At 35.3% G+C, this 23,873-nt stretch overlaps 2 protein-coding genes across 2 annotated transcripts; one reads left to right on the forward strand and one right to left on the reverse strand.

Annotated features, from left to right (window-relative positions):
• Nucleotides 1-2,204: 2,204 nt before the first annotated feature.
• LOC126704416 (pentatricopeptide repeat-containing protein At3g02650, mitochondrial-like) lies at nt 2,205-4,216 on the forward strand (the record flags this gene model as incomplete). Its single annotated transcript, XM_050403427.1, has 1 exon — nt 2,205-4,216. A coding segment is annotated over one exon (1,656 nt), but the record flags the coding sequence as incomplete, so codon positions are not given.
• Nucleotides 4,217-21,780: 17,564 nt separating this feature from the next.
• Nucleotides 21,781-23,021, reverse strand: LOC126702621 (transcription factor IBH1). Its single transcript, XM_050401379.1, has one exon. The coding sequence runs from the start codon at nt 22,546-22,548 to the stop codon at nt 22,096-22,098; it is 453 nt and encodes a 150-aa protein (XP_050257336.1). The 5' UTR covers nt 22,549-23,021; the 3' UTR covers nt 21,781-22,095.
• Between the last annotated feature and the right edge of the window lie 852 nt (nt 23,022-23,873).

Genomic DNA, 23,873 nt, shown 5'->3' on the forward strand with positions numbered 1-23,873 from the left:
CTATAAAACACAAACAATATTATTAGTTAGACAACGTTTGAAACTAATTTGGTTTCTAACAATTCGAGTCCAGAGGACTCGATTTTCATCTCCACGTAGGCCTGGAAATCGAGTCCATTAGACTCGGTTTCTGTACATGGAAATCGAGTCTAATGGACTCGGTTTCTGTACATAGAAATCGAGTCCATTAGACTCGATTTCCGTTCATAGAAATCGAGCACCCAGTACTCGGTTTTCTTCATTCAACGCACCGACATGAAATCACCAAGGAAGAACACGTGAATGAACACTCACATGCTCTGTTTTACTCTCCACAAAACAGAGCATGTGAGTAGAGATTTGGTCACAAAGAAACCAAGTCCGTCTCCAGCAATCGGCCATTCCACTGCATCTGATCTCTCAGCAGGCCAAGGACAGGTATTCCGAGTTTTTTACAGCCCAGTCATCGATACAGGAATGGCAAATCCATCCCAAATGCAAGTTGCAAGCTCCACTGGAAAATTATGCAAAAATCAATTTTGACACAGCCATTTTTGTAGGTGATAATAAGTCAGGTATTGGGGTCGTAATTAGAGACAAAAATAGTCTTGTTATTGCCTCGTGTTCTCAGGTGCTGCAACATGCTTATAGCAGCAATGAAATTGAGGCTTTGGCAGGCTCTTGTTATTGTATTTTTCAAGAAGCCCGAATTTTTTCCTTGCATGTCTGGATATGAAAATGAAAAAATATTTATATATATTTGAAAGGGTACAATATAAAAAGAAATTCTTAATCTCTACTCACATGCTCTGTTTTGTGGAGAGTAAAACAGAGCATGTGAGTGTTCATTCACGTGTTCTTCCTTGGTGATTTCATGTCGGTGCGTTGAATGAAGAAAACCGAGTACTGGGTGCTCGATTTCTACGAACGGAAATCGAGTCTAATGGACTCGATTTCTATGTACAGAAACCGAGTCCATTAGACTCGATTTCCATGTACAGAAACCGAGTCTAATGGACTCGATTTCCAGGCCTACGTGGAGATGAAAATCGAGTCATCTGGACTCGAATTGTTAGAAACCAAATTAGTTTCAAACGTTGTCTAACTAATAATATTGTTTGTGTTTTATAGTTATTTTTTTAAAAAACCCCGAAAGACACTATAAACAACCTAAAGGCTAAAAATATGCCATGTCATTCTCTCAAAAAAAAAAAATTTTTCTCTCTTTATCCCTTCTTTTCCTCTTTCTCCCGTCAGCACTCTCATAGTCTGAGCATCAGAGGTGTTCAGTTCAAAACATGCTGGAAATTTTTTGTTGCAGTTTGGTTGCGTGCGACTGCGAAGGACACACCCAAGAAACTGTGGCAGTTGGGACTGATGTGGCGGTGAGTGTTGTGGCTAGAGCGTTGACGCCGTCGAGGCTAGCTAGGTCCGGCAGTGGCGCACGAAACGGAGGTCCTCCGATGAGCTTGCGGTAGAGCGAAACTAGATAAGTTGGGCCGTTTGGTTCGACGGCAGAGGCTGGGTTTTTTTTAATGTGGGTTTGGTTTCTCTAGATTTGCGAATATGGGTAGAATGAATATGCGTTGTGGGTGGTTGATGGGTTGATAATGGTGCTTTTTTATTTTTATAGATGGTGGTTTTGGAGAATTGGATCAGATTTGATGTGAGTTTCAGGCATGAGAATTCACAGATAAATCCCACCATCAATAAAAGTTCAAGGCAAGTCCTGCGCCTTTGCCATCGTTTCCGATGGCTCTGTCCTATTCGCTGCAAAGTCGTTGTAAGACGCATCATCTCCAATGGCTCCATCCTGTTTGCTCAAAGGCGTTGTTGCATCAGTGGTGGCTCCGGTGGGTTTGCAAGGAGATTGCTAAAAGGTGCGAGCAATTAAGAATTTTGTAACGTGTTGTTTTATTTTCTACCGTTAGATTTGTTACTTGCCACGTGCCCCCCATCTGTATTAAAATAACCTGCTTGATTTGTAGGGTAAGTGTAAACACTGATACTGAACATCTTTCTTAGAGGGAGAGAGAGAGAGAGAGAGAGAGAGGATGTGGAGGTCGGTGGTGGTGGCAAGAGATGCTGTGTCGTCCAGACAAGGTGGAGGAGTATGGAGGAGGTTCTATGCAACTCAAAACCCGAAACACAAGGTACCTGCTTCTTCATCTTCTATAACTCAAACACAAACTGAGTCTGAATTCCCTGTTTTCTCAACAAATTGAGGTTTTCCCAAAAGATTATTTATTTGCCAAAACCCCAGGTTCTACTCTCAGACCTCAACAAAACCCACTGATTCTGAGGAGTCCTCAGTGGGTTTTGTTGAAAATGGTGATACCCAGTTGGAGAATTCTGAGATTCATGGGGTTTCTAAGCAAGGTTTAGTTGGTATTGATGAAAATAGGGATACCCAGTCGGATAGTTTTGTCCCTGGGGATGGGGATGAGATTTTCGGGGTCTCAGACCAATCTGGTGATTCCCAGTTTGATACTTTTGCCACTGGGGAGGAAAATGGGGATGAAAAGGAGGAGGTTTATGAGATTAATGTGGAGCAGTTGGAGAATGTGTTGTCGTTATTGCAGAGTAGTGTTGATGGGTCTTTAGAGTCAGCTCTTGATGACATGGGTTTGACTCTACATGAGGAGTTTGTGGTGAAAGTTCTGGAAACCCCACTTGTTTTGGGTGAGAATTTGATTAGGTTTTTCAAGTGGGGTTTAAAGAAGAAATCTGAGTTTAAGGTGACTACCTGTGTGGTGGATGTGCTAGTGTGGGCAATTTGTCGTGAACTTAAGAAGAAAGATGCATATGCTTTGTGGGATTTGATTAAGGAGATAGGTGAGAAAGAGAATGGTGTGTTGAATGTGGAGATTCTCAATCAGTTGATAGCTTTGTTATCGAAATTGGGAAAAGGGAAGGCGAGTTTGGAGGTATTTAACAAGTTTGGGGATTTTGGGTGTGTCCCAAATGTTGATACATATTATTTCACGATTGAAGCACTATCTAGGCGATCAATGTTTGGCTGGGCTTGGTCTGTTTGTGAAAAGATGCTTGATGAGGGAAGTTTGCCTGAGAATGAGAAAGTGGGTAAGATCATATCTTGGCTTTGTAAGGGGAGGAAGGCTAAGGATGCCCATTCAGTATATTTATTTGCGAAGGAGAAGAACCAAATTACTCCTCGATCTTCTGTTAATTTTTTGATCAGTTCACTCTGTAGAGAGGATGAAACTGTGAAATTGGCTTTGGAGATGTTGGATGATTTTTCAGGAGGAGCACGGAAATATGCAATTAAGCCGTTTTCTACTGTCATTCATGGTTTGTGTAGGATGAAAGATGTCGATGGGGCAAAACAGTTGCTTTCTAAGATGATCACAGAGGGTCCGCCCCCTGGAAATGTAGTTTTCAATTCAATTATCAGTGGATATTCCAAGGCTGGGGATCTGGGAGAAGCTATACAGATTAAGAAGCTGATGGAGAGTAGGGGATTGAAACCGGATGTGTACACATATACTGTCATCATGAGTGGTTACACAAATGGTGGTCAGATGGAGGAGGCTTGTAAACTCTTGTCAGAAGCAAAAAAGAAGCATTCTAAACTGACCCCTATGACTTACCATACACTCATTCGTGGGTATTGTAAACTTGAAGAGTTTGACAAGGCTTTGAAGTTGTTGGCTGAGATGAAGGATTTTGGCGTTCAACCTAATGTTGATGATTACAATAAGTTGATCCAATCTCTTTGTCTAAAGGCTTTAGATTGGGAACCAGCAGAGAAGCTGCTAGAGGAAATGAAAGAGAAAGGATTGCACCTCAATGGAATCACAAAGGGTCTCATAAGAGCAGTCAAGGAGATGGAAGAGGAGGAGCTAGTGCTGAGTTCATAAGTGTGGAGGGCCAGGGGCCTAAATTGTTTAGCTGGTTGTAGGAAGTAGATGTGATACAAAGACACGGATGGGCCAGTTTTGTAGACTTCACACCCCCCCCCCCCCCCTTTCAATGACATAAAGAGTGAAGCCTTGTGTATGACTTCTTTGAAGGATTGCGTTATATATTCCTTCACATCAGTCAGATTGACAGAGAAGCTTCATTTATTTTTCTTTCTCTATTATTTCACGTCAGTTTTCACTTACATTCTGTTAAGCAGCCGTCTTATCCAAGTGAGGGATATGCATTCTACACACTGTAGAAACAATGGTTTTGGTTGCAGCAATGCAAATGTCAAGTTTTGTTTAATTTATCATGTGATCTTGTTTTTTGTTACTAGGATATCTTGACTTGATTAAATTTAATTAATTCATCCAACATTCCTTTACTTGACCTTTACATGCACTTCTTTTTACCTTATTTATTTATTTTATTATTACTATAAAATTTTAACCTGTTTTATTTTGAGATGTTTGTTCATCCTTCAGAAATTCCATGTTTCACCATCTATTACCTTTTTTTGTTTTTATTGCTTTTCTATTGGATTTGGAAGGTCCATACACATTGTTATATGGTATTTGTATTATTCAGGGAGGGCAGAGCAAACTCTTGAAAATGAGTTATGCGGATTACCAATGTTAGAAAATTGTGTATTGGAAAGAGGAAAAGAAAAGAAAAAACTAAAGATAAATAGTGGAAGATCAAAGTATAATGTTATCAGTATCTGTGAACTAAAATTCACTATCTTTTTTGTGCTCGTCCTCTCTATTCAAAACAACTGTTGACAAAATTTTCCTTTTGGTCTGTCTGATCTAGTTTTCCTAATTTTCTTGATAGGTAATTCAAGTATCTTATTAAAAAAGACATAAATGTACAAAAGAAGAATCTAAGAAGTATAGTGGTTGTACATCTTCAGATAGCTCATAAAAATTACAAAACTACTGCTTCCATAAAACCATGGAGCATAGGTCTATTCGGATCCAAAGACATCCAATGAAACAGTGAGTGATCTTTTGATGTTTCAGTTGTCACATGTACGGATCATCACGTGGCTTCTTCTTTGTTTTTCTGTAAATCTTCATCCTCATGTTGCATTACATCTGCTAAATTATGGTTTTGAAGTTTTGAACAATGTGTTATTTTTTGAAGACTTTTGCTTTTATGTTTCTGTATCCTTAGATTGGAAGGTGGCTTACCATACTTTGGATTTATCTAACTAGAGCCAAGCTGTGGCAATCTCAAACTTGTATAACATGGAGGCCAAAACTCTACTTATTTGTTTTTCTGAATTCAAATCTATATCAAGACTTGTAATTACCAGCTTGTTAATTTACATGATATTACTAGATTAGGTTGGGTAACCTAGCATAGGAATAGGGGTGGCAAAGTAAAGCCAAAACCCATTTGCCCACCCACTCTAATTAAACCCAAACCCACCCAATTATCAGTTGGGTTAAATGGGCATCAACCCAATTAGACCCACTGATAATTGGGTTTTAATTAAAAACCCATTGAAGCCCATTTAACCCCAAAAACAATATACCCAAATTCAATCCAGTCATTTCCAAAAAAAAAAAAAAAAAAAAAAAACCAACCCTCAGACGTTTCAGGGTTTAGGGTTTTCATTTTCCCTCATTTTCTCAGCCTCCAATCATGTTTTAGTCAGAAACCCAACAGCTTCGGACACATCAAAACTCTTCAAAGCTTCAATAGTTTTCTGAGTTGTTTACCGAAATATTCACTTTATCCTCTTTCCGGTCACTCCAGCACTCATCAGTAAGTTTCAAATCTCGGATTTGGTTCCTCTCTTTAGCTACTCAAAAGTCTTCTTTTGCTTTCCTTCGTTTTCTCCGTTACCAAACAGTTTACATCTTCTAATTTTGTTCGATTTTATCTTCTCTAATTTCGATTGCCTGAACTGTTTTTTGGTAATTTAAATCTGTGAAAGTAGTTAGTAGATGTCAAATTTCTTTCACATTTCCAAATTCTATAGATATGTAAATGCATTACAAGGTATGAGTTTGCTTGTTTGAGATTCAATTGCAAGGTTCACTGTTACTTGTTCTCTTGTTTCTCTGTTTTGTTCATTTGGGTCAGAGTTGTTGATGGAAAAGAACTTGGATTTTGAGAAAATGTGTCATATAAAGAGATTAGTTTAGTAATTTGATCGTATGGGATAGTTAAGCTTTCCATTCTTGATAAATAAAATTTCAAACTTTATTACTTTTTTTGGAAGAAAAAGAAAATGATTTCCTCTGTTTTCTCAGTTGCCAAATATAGGAAAGAGATCATGACATTGATGAGGAAGAGTTGGTCACATAGAAGAGTTCAATTTAAGCAATTTGGGAAGTCTGTCTCAATGATTTATTCAGTTTGTAGTCAATTTTCTACTTGAGTATGCTCTGAGGACCAAATTCAGACGGCAATTTATGAGTGTATGTGATGCAAAAGCTTATAGCTATAGATTGCCCTTTAATAAGATAATGAGTTAGGATACTTAATTTGATAAGAATTTGAGATTTAAGATTTAGTGTTTTTAATGAAGTCGCTTGGGTATTTGACATTTAAAGAAGCCATAATTCAATGTACAGTGTAATCAGAAAATGAGGAAATAAAATTTACATAAGGTTTGTGATGCATTGATTAATTCAGCCACATGGTTGAAATTAATTGGGTCCTAAGGTACAGGACTTTTGTTGCTGCCTGTTTGAAATTTTGAGCATTCCATGGCTGAATGTATGATCAAATTTTAGATTATACTATATACTAAAATTATATTTTCTGGGATCAAAACTATAACTGGGTATGTGTGTAATTTACTAATAAAGAAAGAGTTTTCACTCTTCTTGTATTCCCAAGATTATATTTTGAAACATTGAAAGGAATATTTAAAAAAATTTAATTATGTTGGTTGCAAACCAACAAAGGTGTGGCCATTTAGCCCTGCATATACAATAATTTGATTGTGGGGTTCATTGGACGTTTCTTTGTTTGTTGAACATTTAACCTTTTATCCCAACATAAGTATTATGCTGCAAAAATTCATTTGTTTCTATGGCCTTTGAAGATCTCTTTGTGTGCTGAAATACTGCAAAGTAGAAAGAACGCTTATGCTACGTTAAGTACTTCGTTTGCTTCATTTGTAATTCATTTGGAATATTGATGCAGGTGGATATGTTGTGGTGAATGAAAAGCTGCCTAATTATGTAGTCCCAGATTTGACTAACTTCAAGGTACTCATTTTTGTAAACTTTAAAGACTATTTGTATATATTTGACTGTTGTGAGTCTTCAAAGGGAAAGGTTCCTTTGCAGCTTCACATTGTACATAATGTTTATCAACATGGAAGCTTTTTGAGGACTCATTACATGTTTTTATTTCAAAGATACTCAATTGTTGCTTATTAAGTGCTACATTGTTGGATAGGTTATTTTTCGTCTTCTTTTTTAATGTTATGGGTTTTAAGATTTTACTTTTGGTTGTTGGTGGTGTTAAATTTTAATTGGATCAGCAGCTGGTGCAATCTCCAGTACTGCAACTTTCCCACTTGAGGTGGCTCGCAAGCATATGCAGGCTGCTGGAGCTATCAATGGGAGACAGTATCAAAGCATGCTTCATGCTCTCGTGAGCATATTTGAAAATGAAGGGCTTCCAGGTCTGTATAGAGGGTTGGGACCAAGTTGTGTGAAATTGGTCCCTGCTGCTGGGATATCTTTCATGTGCTATGAGGCATGCAAGAGGATATTGGTTGAGAAAGAAGAAGATGATTAACCTTAGAATAGGCAGACTTTATTTTTACCTTTTTGAATAAACAAGATCCATGTTTTATTTTAATAGGTGACCTTTTTAATAGCAAATAGATGTTGGTTTCTGATTGGAAGTGTTGAGTCCAAATCTTCATAAAAATTACAAAGTGGATTCCTACACGGTGGATTATGGGTTCCACATTGTTGGAGACGAGCTTGAAAGCTTTTTACAAAGTATATAAAGTGAGGTATGTGTTTATCATTATAGATCGCCTCCAAATATTTCTAAGCAGGCCTCAAATTATTGTGTACGAAAGAAAACCCTGTATTGTATCAATCAGGTGGTCCTAATTGTCTTTGATTCGATGGCATATATATCATTAATCATATTAAAGCAACCATCCAAGAGAAATTGGAGGAAAAAAATGTACGAACTAAATTACAATTGTCACCGTATATGTTGTTATATTTTTAATCACGGTGGTCCATTTAAGCAGTAACACATATGTATAATAACTTTATTTTCCTTCAAACATGTAAGGAAAAGAATTTTGAAACATTAATTTCAATAGAAATCTTAAGCATATCATAAACAAATAAAAAATTAGAGTGTCATAGAATTTCTTAACAAAAAAAAAAAAGACACAGTATGCTTGTACTTGGTCATTTTTTTGGATTTTGAGGGTATTTTTGTCATTTTGAGGATTCCGGGGGTATTTGGTAATTTTTTGGGTTTTGGAGGTATTTTGATAATTTTTTGGGCTTATGGGGTATTTTGGTCAATTTTTTGGTTTCAGGGAGTATTTTAGTCATTTTTTGGATTTTAGGGGTATTTTGGTCATTTTTTGAGTTTTTGGGGTATTTTGGTAATTTTAAGGTTTCGAGGGTATTTTGGTCATTTTTTGGGTTTTGGGGGTATTTTGGTCATTTTTGAAAATTTTAGAATACTTTAATCATTTTCACTTTAGTAACATTTTGGTAATTTTGATAATTGGGTAACTGGATGGGTTGGGGTTTACCCATAATAATTGGATTGGGTTGAATTTGAGTTGAAGCAATTAGTTAAATGGGTTTTATATACCCAACCCAATTATGCCCACCCTAAACGCACCCAAACCCACCCATTTGCCACCCTGATAGGAACATTGTGAATATGCTAATTGCTAAGTATCATAATGATTTTTGCCTTTTACTAAATTATTTGTTACATGTGACATTGGTCTTTGATCTTTGGAGTTCAAACATGCTTCAAGTTCCTTATTTTGGTTTAATTTTCATATCTTCACTTTGTCTTTTTTGATAATTTGATGTCCTCATTCGACTGATAGGTTTTACCAAGTGCACAAAGCTCTCACTTTTGTGGAGTTTAGGAAAGGTAATTAGTAGTTACCTTCACATTATTTTTATGTTTTTATTATATACAACACATAGCATTTGTCATTTTATGCTGTTACTTACAAGTTAGTTACCTACAATTGAGTATTACCATTTCTTTACTGATTTAATGATTGATAGGATAACACATCTAGCTAGCAAAAGTGACCCATATGGGCTAAGAAGAGATTACCTTTTTGCTAGAAGAGGAAGTCTTTCTAACTTTTAGTTTTCTGATGGCTCTATGAAAGAATTTGTTTAGGGCAAGTTATAACTTACCCACCTATGATTTGATCGAAATTTAAGTTACCTATCTATGGTTTGAAAGTTAGCACTTTTCTCAATTGAGGTTCACTATGTTAAGCTTTCATAACTTACCTTAGTACTTTCACCGTTAAAAACGTAAAAAAACATAACAAAAACATAAAAATCAAGATCTAAAAGCATATTTTTTAAAGTAGTGAAGTTTTGGCTTAAGAACATTCTTTCTTTTTATAACATTTTCAAGTCTGTCAATCCAAATAAAACTGTCAAGGGAATAGAAAAGATTGAGAAAAAAATTTGTGGTGTGTTTGATTTGGATTTAATTTTTGGTTGCAATGGTTGTGGGTTTATGTTCAAAATTTATGAGTTTAATTTTTGGTTTATGTTCAAGATTATCTGGCTGTGGATGATCTAAGTAAGGCTAGCGATTGCTTGTTGGGTTGTTAGTTGTATACTAGTACATAGGTCCACGTATATAAGAGTATTTGAACAATGTAGTATAGAGTTTAAGATCCCCCAGCCCCAGGAACAGCACAGGGATATGTTAAGAATGGAATTTGAACTTTCCTTTCCTTGATTGTTTAAACGAAACCTCACTTCCCATTGGATGGAAAGAGCATGCTTTCCTCTGTTAAACATGACCACCGTGGATGATCATTTTTCTTTGAATCAAAATTTGATAAACTGTAGAAGTAGAACCCAAAGCCAAGCCAATTTACAAATAATAGTTCTCAGGCTCCCATTCCACCAACCAATTCCAATTGAAGCTGTAGTTGAAAATGAAACACGTCCATAATTTTTTGAAAAATTCATTGAGTAATTAAACATGTATTCAAAAAACAAGCGTTTTCTACTCTGCATAAGCCTTTTGCAAAATATACAAGCTAAACCCAAACCAAAAACTAAACCCAGAAATCTTGAACAGAAACAAAAAATTAAACCCATAAATTTTAAATATAAACCCACAGCCATTGCAACCAAAAATTAAAACCAAATTAAACACTTTACAAATTTTTTTCTCAATCTTTTCTATCCCCTTGACAGTTTTATTTGGATTGATAGGGTTGAGAATGTTCTTATGAAGAGGAAGAATGTTCTTGAACCAAAACTTCATTTTTAAAAATATGCTTTTAGCCCTTGATTTTTATGTTGTTGTTATGTTTTTTGTGTTTTTAACGGTGAAAGTACAAAGGTGGATTATAGAAGTTTAACGGAGTGAACCTTAAGTGGATAAAGTGCTAACTTTTAAACCACAAGTGTGTTTTTTGTGTTTATTGCCACCCGATTATCGATTAAGCCTCAATTCGTCGGTTTCCCATCCATATGGACCTTAAAATATGATGAGTCATGTTATACCATGGGCAAAACTAGGCTTGCCCCTTGGTCGTCAACTTGGATTGGTTTTTCTGCCTGAAGTGCCATAATTCGAGGAAGCAACAAAATTGTTTTGCACTCAAGTGCACTTAAGTCGTTGATGATTATGATCCCCTGGTTCTCTTCTTCTTTGTTCATTTGATGACTAATCGATCCTATCGTTTCCTTCAGTTGCATAGTTTGTAGTTTTTTTATCCTTTTGTTCTTGAACTTTAGCCTTTTATTTTGTCTTTTTTTTTCTGCCCATCAACACTTTCACTACCTTTGACTTCTTGTGGACTTGGTAATACTCCCTCTCTTCTTCAGATTCCTGGCTAGAATCTGTTACTCCATATGGTACTCCTATTTCAAGCCCTAGTTATCGAACTCGATCATCTCTAGCTCTTTTACTTCTTCTTGTTGGACTACTGGTGGTCTCTTAATTTTACTCTTTAGTTGTGCCTTGGGAACCATTGTAACCTTTAAATTTTGTGTCAACTTGATGGCACTACTTCCAAATCCGACATAGTATAACGCTCTTGATTGAGCTTCAACATCTTCTGAGTTACTATCCATCCTCAATGGAGTCTCGCCTTGGCTCAATTTAATCATCATTAGACGTACCTTCAATCTCTTTGTACAAAGCTGCTTATACGTATAGGTTGGCCTTACAGGATGAGGCTTGCTGAAATAGATGGCTTGATAATTTTGGTTTCCTTTTTTCTTTTCTTTTCCACTTTTTTTTTTTTTTTTAATGAATGATAATTTTGGTTTCCTATTGCTCTTGAATCGCTCAACCAGAGATATTAACCTGCTTTTGTTATACTCTAGCCGATCTTTGCGAAGCTTTGAGCCAATATTCACCTCCCCCCCCCCCCCCCCCCCTCCTTAATTTTTATTGATCTGTTTCATTTTTATTTGAGATAAGGCATTGACTTATTTTAAAAAGGCCATTAAAAATACTTCTCAAAAAAAAAAAAAAAAGCCCATTAAAATAGTCCACTAAAAAGCTATAGTGTATAACCTATGATAAGGCCCAATGAAAGCAAACGTATCTTGTATATATAGGGCCCAATCTTCGGACCTGTCCAATCCATTGAAAAGAAACAACCAATTTATTTTTTCAACAGATCAACCAGTTTCTAAGGTAGGTGGGGGTGATAGACCAGATAAGTTTTTTCAAGTATTGAATGTTCAAGTTCGGCCCGACAACAAAAGTAAAATATTCAAGTTTAGCTTGAGCTAGAACCAAGCATATTAACAATTTTCAAACTTGAGTTTGTTAAAAAGCCTAAAGTTAAATATTAGCATTGATACACCATGTTGAATGTGCTAGTATGGAAGCGAAAACATAAAATATAGAACACAATAACACACGAGAGTTATGTAGTTCAGCTTAACGGCCTACATCTACAAAGAAAACCTAAAGAGCTACATCAATAATATATTAGAATGTAGAATAAATTTTGTGTTACAATGAACCGTAACATGTGTATATATAGTAAACTAAATCCTAAACTAATAGACTTTTAGTACAAATAGGAGACTTGGGTTGCACACAAAGTAGAATTAAGCTTGGGCCTATGCTAATAGGCTAAAATATCTTTAACATCAAAAAACTTGAACTCAGCTTTGCTCAAGTTAATTCATTAGTTAAGTTGAATTTAAGCTCAAATTCAAGCTAAAATATCAAGTTCTGCTTAGCTTTAGTAACCTGCTTCAATAGGAAAAAGGCCCATCGACTATATATATATATATATATAGGGGTTACCACAGCATAGTTAGGACATCTTGTACAACTAGGATTAGAATTCCTAGTCTAATTTGGATTAGGGTAATACAATGGACTTTGAGCCTCGACAATGTTCTTTACATCCTACCTTAGACTCAATGTGGAAGCCTAAATATAACTCGATTTGAAAAGCAAATATAATCGGGCCGGTAGAGCACATATTGGATAAAGGAAGTGATAAACTAAAAAGAAGGTTGGAAATCATATGGGCGCATGGTGGAGGTAATTTTCCAACTAGCATGCATTTAGGAGAGAATATCTTTAGTTATATTGCATTAGAAACGATTCAGTAAAATAACATCTCGAGTCTCTTAAACTCGAGTTCACTGTAGCAACTCGAGCCTAAAAGACTTGAGTTCTATGTGCTGGCACACCTGAGGTGGAGTCTAAAATCCATATGGAAATCAAGTTTTAGAGACTCAAGTTCCGTTTTTTCCTTCTCTGTTTTCCCTTCGCCCTGTTCTCTTCGGACCACCATGGCCAACGATTTCTCTAACTCTCAAAACCCCAAACCTACTTCCAAAGACAATAAACCCAGAAAACAACAAACCAAGCAAAAATATTAGATAGAAACATCAAACCCAAGTGCGCTTTGGTGCCGAGATTAACAATTCCAAGCCATTCTGGTGCTGAGATCAATAAACCCAAGCTTAGGGAGCCGCTCCGATGCCGAGATCGTGATTTTTGGGTTTGGGTTTTTGCTCCGATGCCAAGATATTATGAATCTATGGGTTTGGGTTGTTGCTTCAGTGCTAAGATTTGATGAATCTGTGGGTGAGGTACAAGGAGAAAAGGAAGAACAAGGAGAACGAAGGAAGAAATGAGAAAATGAAGAATCGGAACTCGAGTGTCTAAAACTCAAGTTCTACATGGTTCCACGTGGAAAATTTTCCACATCAAGTGTTTCTCAGCTCCGGAACTCAAGGATTGAAAACTCGATTTCCACCCTGAACTCGAGTTTTTAAAAGTCGAGATGCTAGTTTCCAACTTTGTTTTGCCAACGTGCCCACTAACGAAATTCTAAGAAATTTAAAGTTAAATGGAAAAAAAAATCGTGCATGGTGATTGAAGCCTGACATTGCAAAGGACTGCAAATCATATTGTAGAGGTTGCGAATGTGTGGTTCAAGAAACTTAGCTAAAGATGACACATGACCACAACAACAACAACAACAAAAAACAAAAAACAAAAAAAAAAATCAAGTGTCAGACTAGAGGTGTGGTCTGAAAAACTTGAAAAAATGTAATAGAGATGTGTGACTAAAACGAAAGCTGATATAGGCTAAATATAAGACAAATGGTCTAAGAAACTTAGCCAAGATTGTAGAGATGCATGACTAGAAGGAATTCCAATAAATAATACTCCTCAAGACACATGGGATGGAATACTTTATTAAGGTGGTAATGAGTAGTGACAATGACATGTGATGAGAAGGAAAGTCAAATGCCAGATGGAGGACCATGAACATTTAGGTGCATGGATACAGAGATCTATACCCATATGGAGGACAACTCTTCTAAACGAAAGACACATGGTGGCCTATATGGGTGTTAAGTTGTGAAGTGATTAAGTACGTCCATAAGTAAAAGCTATTAACAACTATATTTTGTTTATTAATCACTCACAGTAAATCCAATGTAGGGTTTATATACTAGTGATCTCTTGGTTAACTCTAGATTAATTAGGGTTAGTTTGCTTGTTTTACAAGTATACGAAACAACAATTGGTTTAGGCCTCTTGGGTCATAACATCTCTAACAATGGGATTCTATTTGAACACTATAAATGGTAAAGAATAGATCAGTAAGGTTTTGGGACAAGATGCAATTTCTTGAATTTAGAGCATTAGTATTCGGAGTTGTAAAACTCCGGAAATCTTATTTTAGCCTCTAAAACATCAAAACACAAGCAACATCCAGGTGTGTATTTGCTATAATTTTTACTTTGCTATAGTAAAGTTCTACATATACAACTTGTTGTAGCAAGTTGTATTCTTTTTTTATTAACTTTATTCCTCTCACCTCTCTCTCCTCACTTGACAAAACTCCTCTCTCTCTCTCTCTCTCTCTCTCTCTCTTCCCTTGAATCAAGCCTCCATGGTGGAGATGTGGCCAATTGGCATGGGCCCCATTGGTTGGTGGAGCTCATGAGTTTGATATGGTAGATGTGCTAAATCAGGGTGGTGGAGCTCATGGGTTTGACATTGCAGATGTTGCAAATCGGGGTGGTGGTGGGTCATTATTGGTTAGGTTGAATTGGTGGTTGGTATTTTTTGGTTCGATGGTTGGGTTTTATTTTCAGTGATTGTGGCTTTTGTGGGTTGTTGGTGGTGTTGTGAGTGGTGCAGCATTCGTGAGGTGGTGGGTTTGGCTAAGGTGATGGTGTGAAGGTGGTGATGGAGAGGAAGGTGGTGACTATTTTTATTTTTTCCTAGCAGTGGCTGGGTTTTATTTTTTTATAGTGGTGGTTTGGTTTTTTTTATGGTGGTGACTAGGTTTTTATTTTTTATGTTGGTGGTAATCTTTTAGACGCAAAGAAATGGATAGGAAGAGAGAACTAAGAAGAGACAGAAAGAGGAGAGGAAGAGAGAGAAAGAGGTGGTAAAATTAATATAAAAAAAATGAATAGATGAGAAAAATAAGAAATGGGATGTTGGGTGCGTTGTAAAGTGGTATTATATAATAGATAAAGTGACATTTTAGATGGTAAAATAGAACATTTTATACAATCCTGGATGCAATACTCTTAGATTTGAAAAACCCTTACTTATTTGCACTCAACCTTGTAGAGCGGCTGGCAATAGTGGTGGGGGGTAAAAAACACCTTCTTTTGAAGCCTTAAATACTAGACAATAGCAACTAAAATATTATGTACTAGTCAATAATTTGATACAGTACACCCCTTGAAATGTACCAGTGTAAATATTGGGTTGTTTTTACTGATACCAACTATCGCTTCTCTTGATGGAATGTTTTGAATGAGGGAGAATAATTACTCTTCAATTGAGAAGATATGGGTTTATTCCTAATATAATGATGAGTTAGACGACGTTATCTTTCTTTATATATATATATATAAGATAGAAATTATACTCTTGCCTAATCTAAGTGTATATATGTGTGAACCTCCCTCCTGGAAACTTAAACCCCGGCCATTGACCCCCACACCCCACAAGCACTTAATATGTGTAGAGTGACCATCGCGCCAAAGGTGTGCGGTGATAGACGAACTTATCTTGACTTCATACATATGTATATGCACGGTAATGTCATTAATGATACACTAATATTGACCTATACAAAAATATTTTGTTCTCAAGACAAAACTGAAATTGCTTGTAAAATGAGATTTATAACATTGGTTCTAATATCATTGCATGACATAGATCTAATAAAATTATTAGACAAAGAGAGAGAGAGAGAGAGCACAACAAATTAACTTGGATAGTATACTACATTAAATTACTATTTTTTAAGACAGGTTATGATTTGAAACCTATAGAATAGCGTCTGCTCTATGATGATTTCTCTTTACCAATAGGCCAAGAAATGAATGAGTTTCTTTTTTGTGTATGCGAGATTTGAAATTAGGTCCCTTACTTCACAAGAAGAGAATTTACTATTTAAACTATCTAGAATCCATTAAGATAAATTACTACTTATTACAAAGTTTAAACTAGGGGTGAGCATATAAGTCGGGTTGGAGGACTTTTTCAACCCACCTAGACCTTGTCAAGTTGAGAAATTCTCAACCCAATCCACATGGGTTCCATTGGGTATGGATTGGGTTGAGTTAGTTTTTTTATTAAAAATTTGGACTTTCATAAACTATTGTTGAGGCCCAAAAAATTACAATGTTATACCAAGGCCCAAAACAAAGCAAAGAATTGAAACCTAGGAAAAATAAAGCATTTGGGCTTCCAATAAGAAAGAAGAGAGGTCCAAACACATTAAGGGTCCCTAAGGAGGGAACCAAATCCATGAATGGGCAAGTTTCAGGCCCCATAAAATAAAAAAAGGAAAAAAGCTCAGCCTAGCCCTCAAAGGTCATAAAATCGCTAGGGAGGCCCGGGAAAAAAACTGGGCCAAGATATCTGGGGATTCTCAGGAGCTTAGGATCCTCGGGACATGCAACAAAGCCAGGTTGGGATTAAAACAGTTCAGGGTGGGTATCGAGAAACACAAGGAACTAGAATAAATAGATATGTCCCTATCAGCCACCCAATGATGCAAAAAGAGGGTCAAAAGGCTTAAGAACCAACAACCCATAAGTAAAGGCCTAGTACCTTGGGGATCCCAGGAAGAAGAACCATAAGGGAATGTGGCTAGAGATCTTTCAGCCTGACAGGATTGAATCAACTCACTTGGGAAAAATGACAAAGGGAAAAGTAGCCAAAAGTTGGGTTAGAAAAAGTGGAATCTAGATGCCTTAAAAGAAGAAAGACTAAAGGTCAACCCTCTAGGACACCCCAGAACGGGAAGGTCAACGGGGGTCTTTCGAAGAGGAAGTCTCAAAAGGAAGGAAATAATGAAGAATCAGGAAAGGACCAGCCACCAATGTTGCTGACACAACATTGATTTTGGTACCCAAAAGAACAAATAGAGGGAATTAGTGGTACCCCGGAAACCCTAGGATGACACTATAAAAGGGGAAGCAGCCAACAATGAAGGGCATTCAGCAACAGTGAATTAGAGTAAAAATCATAGAGAAAACTCTGCTAGAATTCAAAAAAAAAGATAAAGAAGAGGGAAATATTGTCCAGTATCCTCAAACAGCTACTAGAGAACATACTTAGATTCAAAGGGACTCAAACTTTGCAAGTCTTAGAGGCCTGAAGAGCGAAGAGCCATCTAAGCCTGTGATTTTTGAACTTATTTGGACCTTGTAACACGTCCTAGTGAGCATAGTGTATTATACAATCAAGAAAGTAATAAATTATTTTACATTATCTTGAGGATCAACACTTTATTTTATGTTCCTTATTTATCATTTCATTCAATTATTGTTCCTTGTTGTTCAATGCATATTATTTCCTGCATGTTAGCATGTACATGTTGTAAGATTTGTATTCTGTGCACCACCTAGTTCGAAATCAGCCCAAATTAGCTACAGTGAATCAAGCCCAATCTCTTAAAATAATAAGTATTGTGCCCAAGATCCTTATTTCTACTTAAACTTGTGTGCTAAAAAAAAAGAACCCACACAACTATTTAAGAACTTTTTTTTAATAAATCATTATAATTCATATAATTTGCATAAATTGTATTCCAAATTTTCAAATTCATCAAAAATAATTCTCAAAATACCAAAATAAATCAAACTAAAAATTAAATAATAATAATAAAATAAACTAATATATATGGTAGGTCGGGTTGAGTCAGATGTATTGAAAAAACTATTAACTTGAACCCAACCTAACCCAAGACCTAAAATAAAATTACAACCCAACCCATCCACCAACCCACGAAAACCAACCCAAGATATAGGGTTAGGTTGAGTTGGTTTCATCGGATTGATAGGTTGAATGCACTCGTAGTTTAAACTAATAAGAAATTATACATTTAATGAATTAATCATTATTCTACCACATTTTAACTATATCTTTAACATTAAAATAATCAGTAGTTTAAGGGCTTCTTTTATTGAAATTAGTTGTTATATTTTCAAGGACAAAATATTCTATTGGTTCCTGAACTTTAGTCTATGAGTGACTTTAATTTCTTGAGTCTAAAGGGATTGCTTTCAATCTCTAACAAACTTAAAGTAACAGCTTTTAGTTCTTAAAATCTTAAATTAATCAATAATAAACTCAAAGTGATTGGTTTTAGTCCTAATAGAGTAATGAAATGTTAGTTTTTAGTTAGATCATGTCACCTAAATGATTAAAAGCAATTATTGTAAACTTTAGAGACAAAATCATTCAAGTACTAAATTTTAGATGAATAAAAATTATTTTTCCCATTTTTTGTGTTCCACTTTATACTCTACCAATCATAACTTGTCACATATTCTTTTTTTTTCTCTAAAATAACTAAAGTTTAAGATAAAAAATAATTAAAAAATTAAACACATAAAAGTTATGAATGGTGGAGCATAAACAGAAATTTGAAAAGTAGAACAAAAAATTTCTATTTATTTTAAATAACCAAGATTGTATTTAAGAAAATTTTCAATTCTACGAGGACATTCAAAACAATATAACATGACATCGATTTTGAATATAAAATTTTGTAAAACAATGAAATAAATGAATTTGAATAATACTTAAACCAACACACTGCATTTCTTTGGAATTATCATTTTCATTCAATTGGAAGACTTAGAAACTAGAAAAATACTTGAAAACTCAGTAATGCAGAATGCACACATACAATTGGCATGGAAGAAAGAAAAATTATCATTAAGTGTTTTCACCATGTAATGCATGCATGGTGGAAAAAAAAATTATGAGAGGGCTTTCTCAAGTTTAAGCTTTATATGGGGACTCTAAACTCACCAAAACTTTTGAAGCCATATATATATATATATATATACACAGTGGCGGAGCTAGAATTTGAGTTGAGGGGGGGCAAAACTTGTATAAGATATATGCATTTTATGCACATATATCTTATGTATTTAAAAAGAAAAAAAATAGAAACAACAAATATGTTAAGTAGCTAAGGTGATTTTGTTCCATTAATGATTAGGAAAACAAGTATAAAATATATATACATATATTTCATTTTTCACAACTTCATCAGCAACCAAAACGAGTCAATTAAAAAAAAAAAAAAAAAAACCAACAACTGTTCTCACCTTCAAAACTGAAAAAAAAAATGATAGTATCAAAAAAAAAAAAAATTTTTTTTTTTTGGGTGGGCTAGGGGGGGCAGTGGCCCCCCCTCGACCCCCCTGGCTCCGCCTCTGTATATATATATATATATATATATCCAAGAAACTAAACTTCGACACAGCTAGGTTAACTTATAATCCCTACATAAACTGGATATATATATATCCAAGAAACTAAACTTCGACACAGCTAGGTTAACTTATAATCCCTACATAAACTGGATGAAGGTTAAGTGGTGAGTATAAGACCATTAGACAAATGTGATTTAAAACTCTCAAATTAATTAGTGTGTACGTAGTTTATCAATAAAACAAAAGGAAGAAAATAATGAATTTAACAAAAATATTGAATCTTCCATTACCTTTAATGAGAATAGCACACCACCTAATAAGTTTGTTTCTATTACATTTTCTTGTTATAAAATCCATCAAAATTTCCTTTCTTTGGTTACAGCTCACTTGACAAAATGATATAACCGGCTATTGAAGCAATAAATTTTCGGTAAACCATATGTTGACAATGAAGATGACTACAACGACATTAATGATACTAATAATAATATATAGTATAATGCTCTATTTTTTCCTAATATCCAATCCGCTTAATGATGCATGGCAAATGATAAGTTTACTAGCTAGTGACTCTCTAGTCAACATTAGAGAAACGGTGGACCTACCATGTGCAATGTGCTATTCTTATTCTTGTCCAAATTCCAAAGCAAACATTCCTTGACAGTCTCAAAAGTAGGTCGACCAATGGAGAGAATAGTACTTTCCTTTGTTTCTGCTACTCTTTTCTGTCTGTCTGAAATATTTTAGACGTAAAAAGAGGATAATTCCATGTTACTTGGGACATGGGTATTCCGTCTTCTTAAGAGATCAGACATATATTGACACATCCAACAATGAAAACTGTCAAGTGGCCCATCTTAAAGAAGAATCTGTAAGTTGACAACTAAAACGATATATATATATATATATATATATATAAGAACTCGGTGGCAGTTTCTCATTCCCTTGTGAGATATGCATGCCAGCCTGCATTCTGGACTTTGGTGTAGGTGGTCATTGTATGACAGCCAGAAAGTTTTCATGTGTATGCATTTTTCATGTGTATGCATACAACAAAACTATGACCTTTGGGTACTGACACTTAACATCAAATTAGGGTAATGGGTGAGATCACAATTCTGATGAGATGCTTGAGTTACTATATCAAACATAAATATATACAAATATTTCTAAGGGTCCTTAAGATCTCATGATATCCATGAAATTCTATGTTCAAAACTCCTAACTAACATCTTAGAATAAATCCCAAAGAATCCCTTCCTATATATACTTGGTGTATGAAATATAAGACTACACACACTTGAGAGAATGGTTATGTGCTCAAAGAGTTCTGATTACACCTATGTTAAAAAAATTGAACGCAATTAAAAACATGAGTGTAAATGTTGAAAGAAAAAAGATTAAGTTAATTTCAAGGACTTCATGAATGACAACCCTAGGGACAACACCATATAAATCGGCATGAAATTTTGAAATAAAAACACTTTTATTTGAAATAGGGGCTATCTCCAAAAAATTCTTCATTATAATTACTTAGTATATATGAGATGGGATAATTACACACATTCGAGAAATAACTGGGTACTTAAAGAGATTTGAATACCCACATTTAAGGTGAGAAAATGATGTAATTAAAAAAATGAGTGGAAATGTTGAAAAAGAAAAGCTTAATTAAGTTAATTTCAAGAGCTTAAATGAATGATAACCCTAGGGATAAAAACCATGTAAATTGACATGAAACTTTGAAATAAAATGATATTTATGTGTATTAAGATTTTTGTAATTTAGTAGTATTGACTGTTTCTTCTATTAGCGAGATATTTGGTTCAAATCTACCTCTTTATTGTTTTTATATAAATATGTTAGATTTTCAATTTATAATGTCCGTTCTATATATGATAATTGTTTATTATCATCAATCATCAAGTCAAAACATCAATTAATTTTTAGTATATACTGAATTCAAATCTCATGTCTTACTCAACAACAAAATACTTTACTAAATGAACTAACTGAACCCACTAGATAATTCTCCGCCTTAACTCTGAAAAGTAAAAATCCTGGTTATATGTTGGGTCCACTGTCCATTCCTAGACCAAGATTATCAACAGCCACTATTTATGCATGCATCCTGGCTTTGTCTACCAAGGGGCTTTAAATCTTACCTCCCTAACTTCAGCCTTGAGAAGAAGTAACACGCCTCATGTTCCTTCTTGTGTGTCACTACCATAAACATCATCCAAATTGTACCTAACTTGATGAAACCAAACATGTGTTTCTGCAGAGACAAGCATGTGTATCTTTTCACACTTCAATTTTTTCACCTGAAATGCTCCTTTAAACGGTATGACCAACAATTGACAAATTGTAAAAAGCAGAAACATTCTATTCAGGCCACACAAAAAATACATAAAAACAAACAAAGACAGAGAAATTAAAACACAAATACGCACAAAGAGAGAGAAAATAAATAACATAAAAGGACTATCCGTCCCTGCATTACCAGTCTGGATTATCTATATATGTACAATCAAGAAAAAAAACCCTGCTCGTGGAAGCTTTTGAGTCTCTCACTTATGATTGTCTTTAAATATGTATAATTGTGTATATATATAACATATATATATATATATATATATATGTGCGTGTCAACCCAATTATATAAGCTATTCTCTGTGCTTTAGATACTTACCATTTGCACTCTCTCTATCTTATACCTTTACCGTAGCATTTTCTATATGTTGAAAACTTTTTTTCATGCTCATTTAGAAAGGTGATCTGCTATTGTCTGCATGACCTTAACCTGAGTTGAAAGGCAACTTATATAGTGAGCTGTCTCCTCCAACAAGCTGCACATATCCATGGCTTTCCCACCTGGCACAAGTTGTCTAAGCTTGTTGGTTTGGCTTTGATCTCCTGGTGGATCATTCTTGATGACCCTTTTCTTCATGGATCTTCTTCTCATCATACCGTGATGCCTTGCCCGGTTTCGAAGCTTGAAAAGAATGGCTCGACTCCAAGCCCTCCTTGATCCAACTGCATGAGCCATGGATGAATACGCCGCGATCTTTATTCTCTGACTGCGCTTGCGGATTTCTTCAATGGATGATGAACTGGGTGCATTCTTTCTCATCCTCAAGAGTGTACGGATGAACCTCCGAGCAAACTTGATTTTGTGAGAATTGGTGTTTAGGGTTACACCCTTTGGAGTCATGGTTGGTGCAAGTAGAAGGAGTAGAAGGCTAAAACTGAAAGAGAAGAGAGAAAGAAAAGATATGTGTTGATTGTGGTGGCCTTGGAAGTGGGATCCAAATCCTAGTACAACTAACTCTGACAATAGTTACCTTTTGGGATGAAAGAGAGAGAGAAAAACATGAGCATTAAAGATTGGAAGTTGGGATTTCCTTCTGACACAAATTGGGTCCTCTTGCTGCTATCCTGCTTGCAAGTTGCAAGGACAAAAAGACATAAAAACTCAGGTCTGACACAAGAATCAACAAGGCCCAAACACTTAGAAAAAGAAAGAGAGAGAGAGAGATGGATATTGGATTTGGATTTTGGATACAGATACTGATGAGGAAGGTAGGAATTTGAAGGAGAAGATGGGCAGGAGTTGGACTAGGTGAGGGATTGAAATTGGAAGGCTAGAGAGAATTTAGACTTTGGAACCATTGTTTTATTTATAAAAAAAATATTATATAATTTTTCAATTTTTGTTATCTTTATCATAAAGAGGTGCCATTTGTGCATATGCCAAAGAGAGCGTGGGAATCACGCTAGGATTGACAAAAGTTGTGACATATATTAATAAAAAATTATTGCAGAGATGACAGATTGCTTTATGTTGTTAAAGAATGTAATGTTAGTCCACCAAGAAAAGGTGCCAGGAGAGGAGAGGAATGGGGTCCATGATTTTTAAGCCAGTGGATGAATAGCGTGGACGACACTTGCTCTGAGATCACGTGCACTAATTAAACCGAGTTTTGTGTGTGTGTGTGTAATTTCATTTTCAAGGAATAGGGTTGGAGAAGTGGATTAGTGGACCCACCAAGGCCCAACCACCACATGCTCGCACATGGTTCAGTTACCCACTTGTCTGATATGGAACCTTTTTCTCTTTTCTAATCTTCGATTACTTCCTTGTCAATTAATGCTTTGTGTTTGTGTTAGGTCTAAAGAATCTTCATTGCATTGCTAACCCCTTTCTTTAGTGCCAATGACAATTATACCCATTTTTTATTAGTATAATGACACAACATTAATCACATCAGTCTTTTAAGGCATTTTTAATCAAATTTAGTGTAGGAGACAAGAGTCAAAGTTCAAATATCCAAGAAGAAGTTTCACACAAATTTATACTTAGATTAAGTTAAAGTAGAATTTCTACCTTATAAAAAAAATATATATCAAATTTAGTGTGCATTTGGTATTGGCTTAAAAATTCAGTTTTTTTTACTATTCAACTTATTTTTGCTACTATTATAAATCTCATTGCACTTTTTGGTACTATTCATGGATCCTACTGTACTATTTCAGCTA

The sequence above is a fragment of the Quercus robur genome, chromosome 10, assembly GCF_932294415.1.
Source record: "Quercus robur chromosome 10, dhQueRobu3.1, whole genome shotgun sequence".
Taxonomy (NCBI): domain Eukaryota; kingdom Viridiplantae; phylum Streptophyta; class Magnoliopsida; order Fagales; family Fagaceae; genus Quercus; species Quercus robur.

Coding starts and splice junctions, on each gene's coding strand:
- LOC126702621 (XM_050401379.1), bottom strand. CDS start 22,548: ATGACTCCAAAGGGTGTAACCCTAAACACCAATTCTCACAAAATCAAG.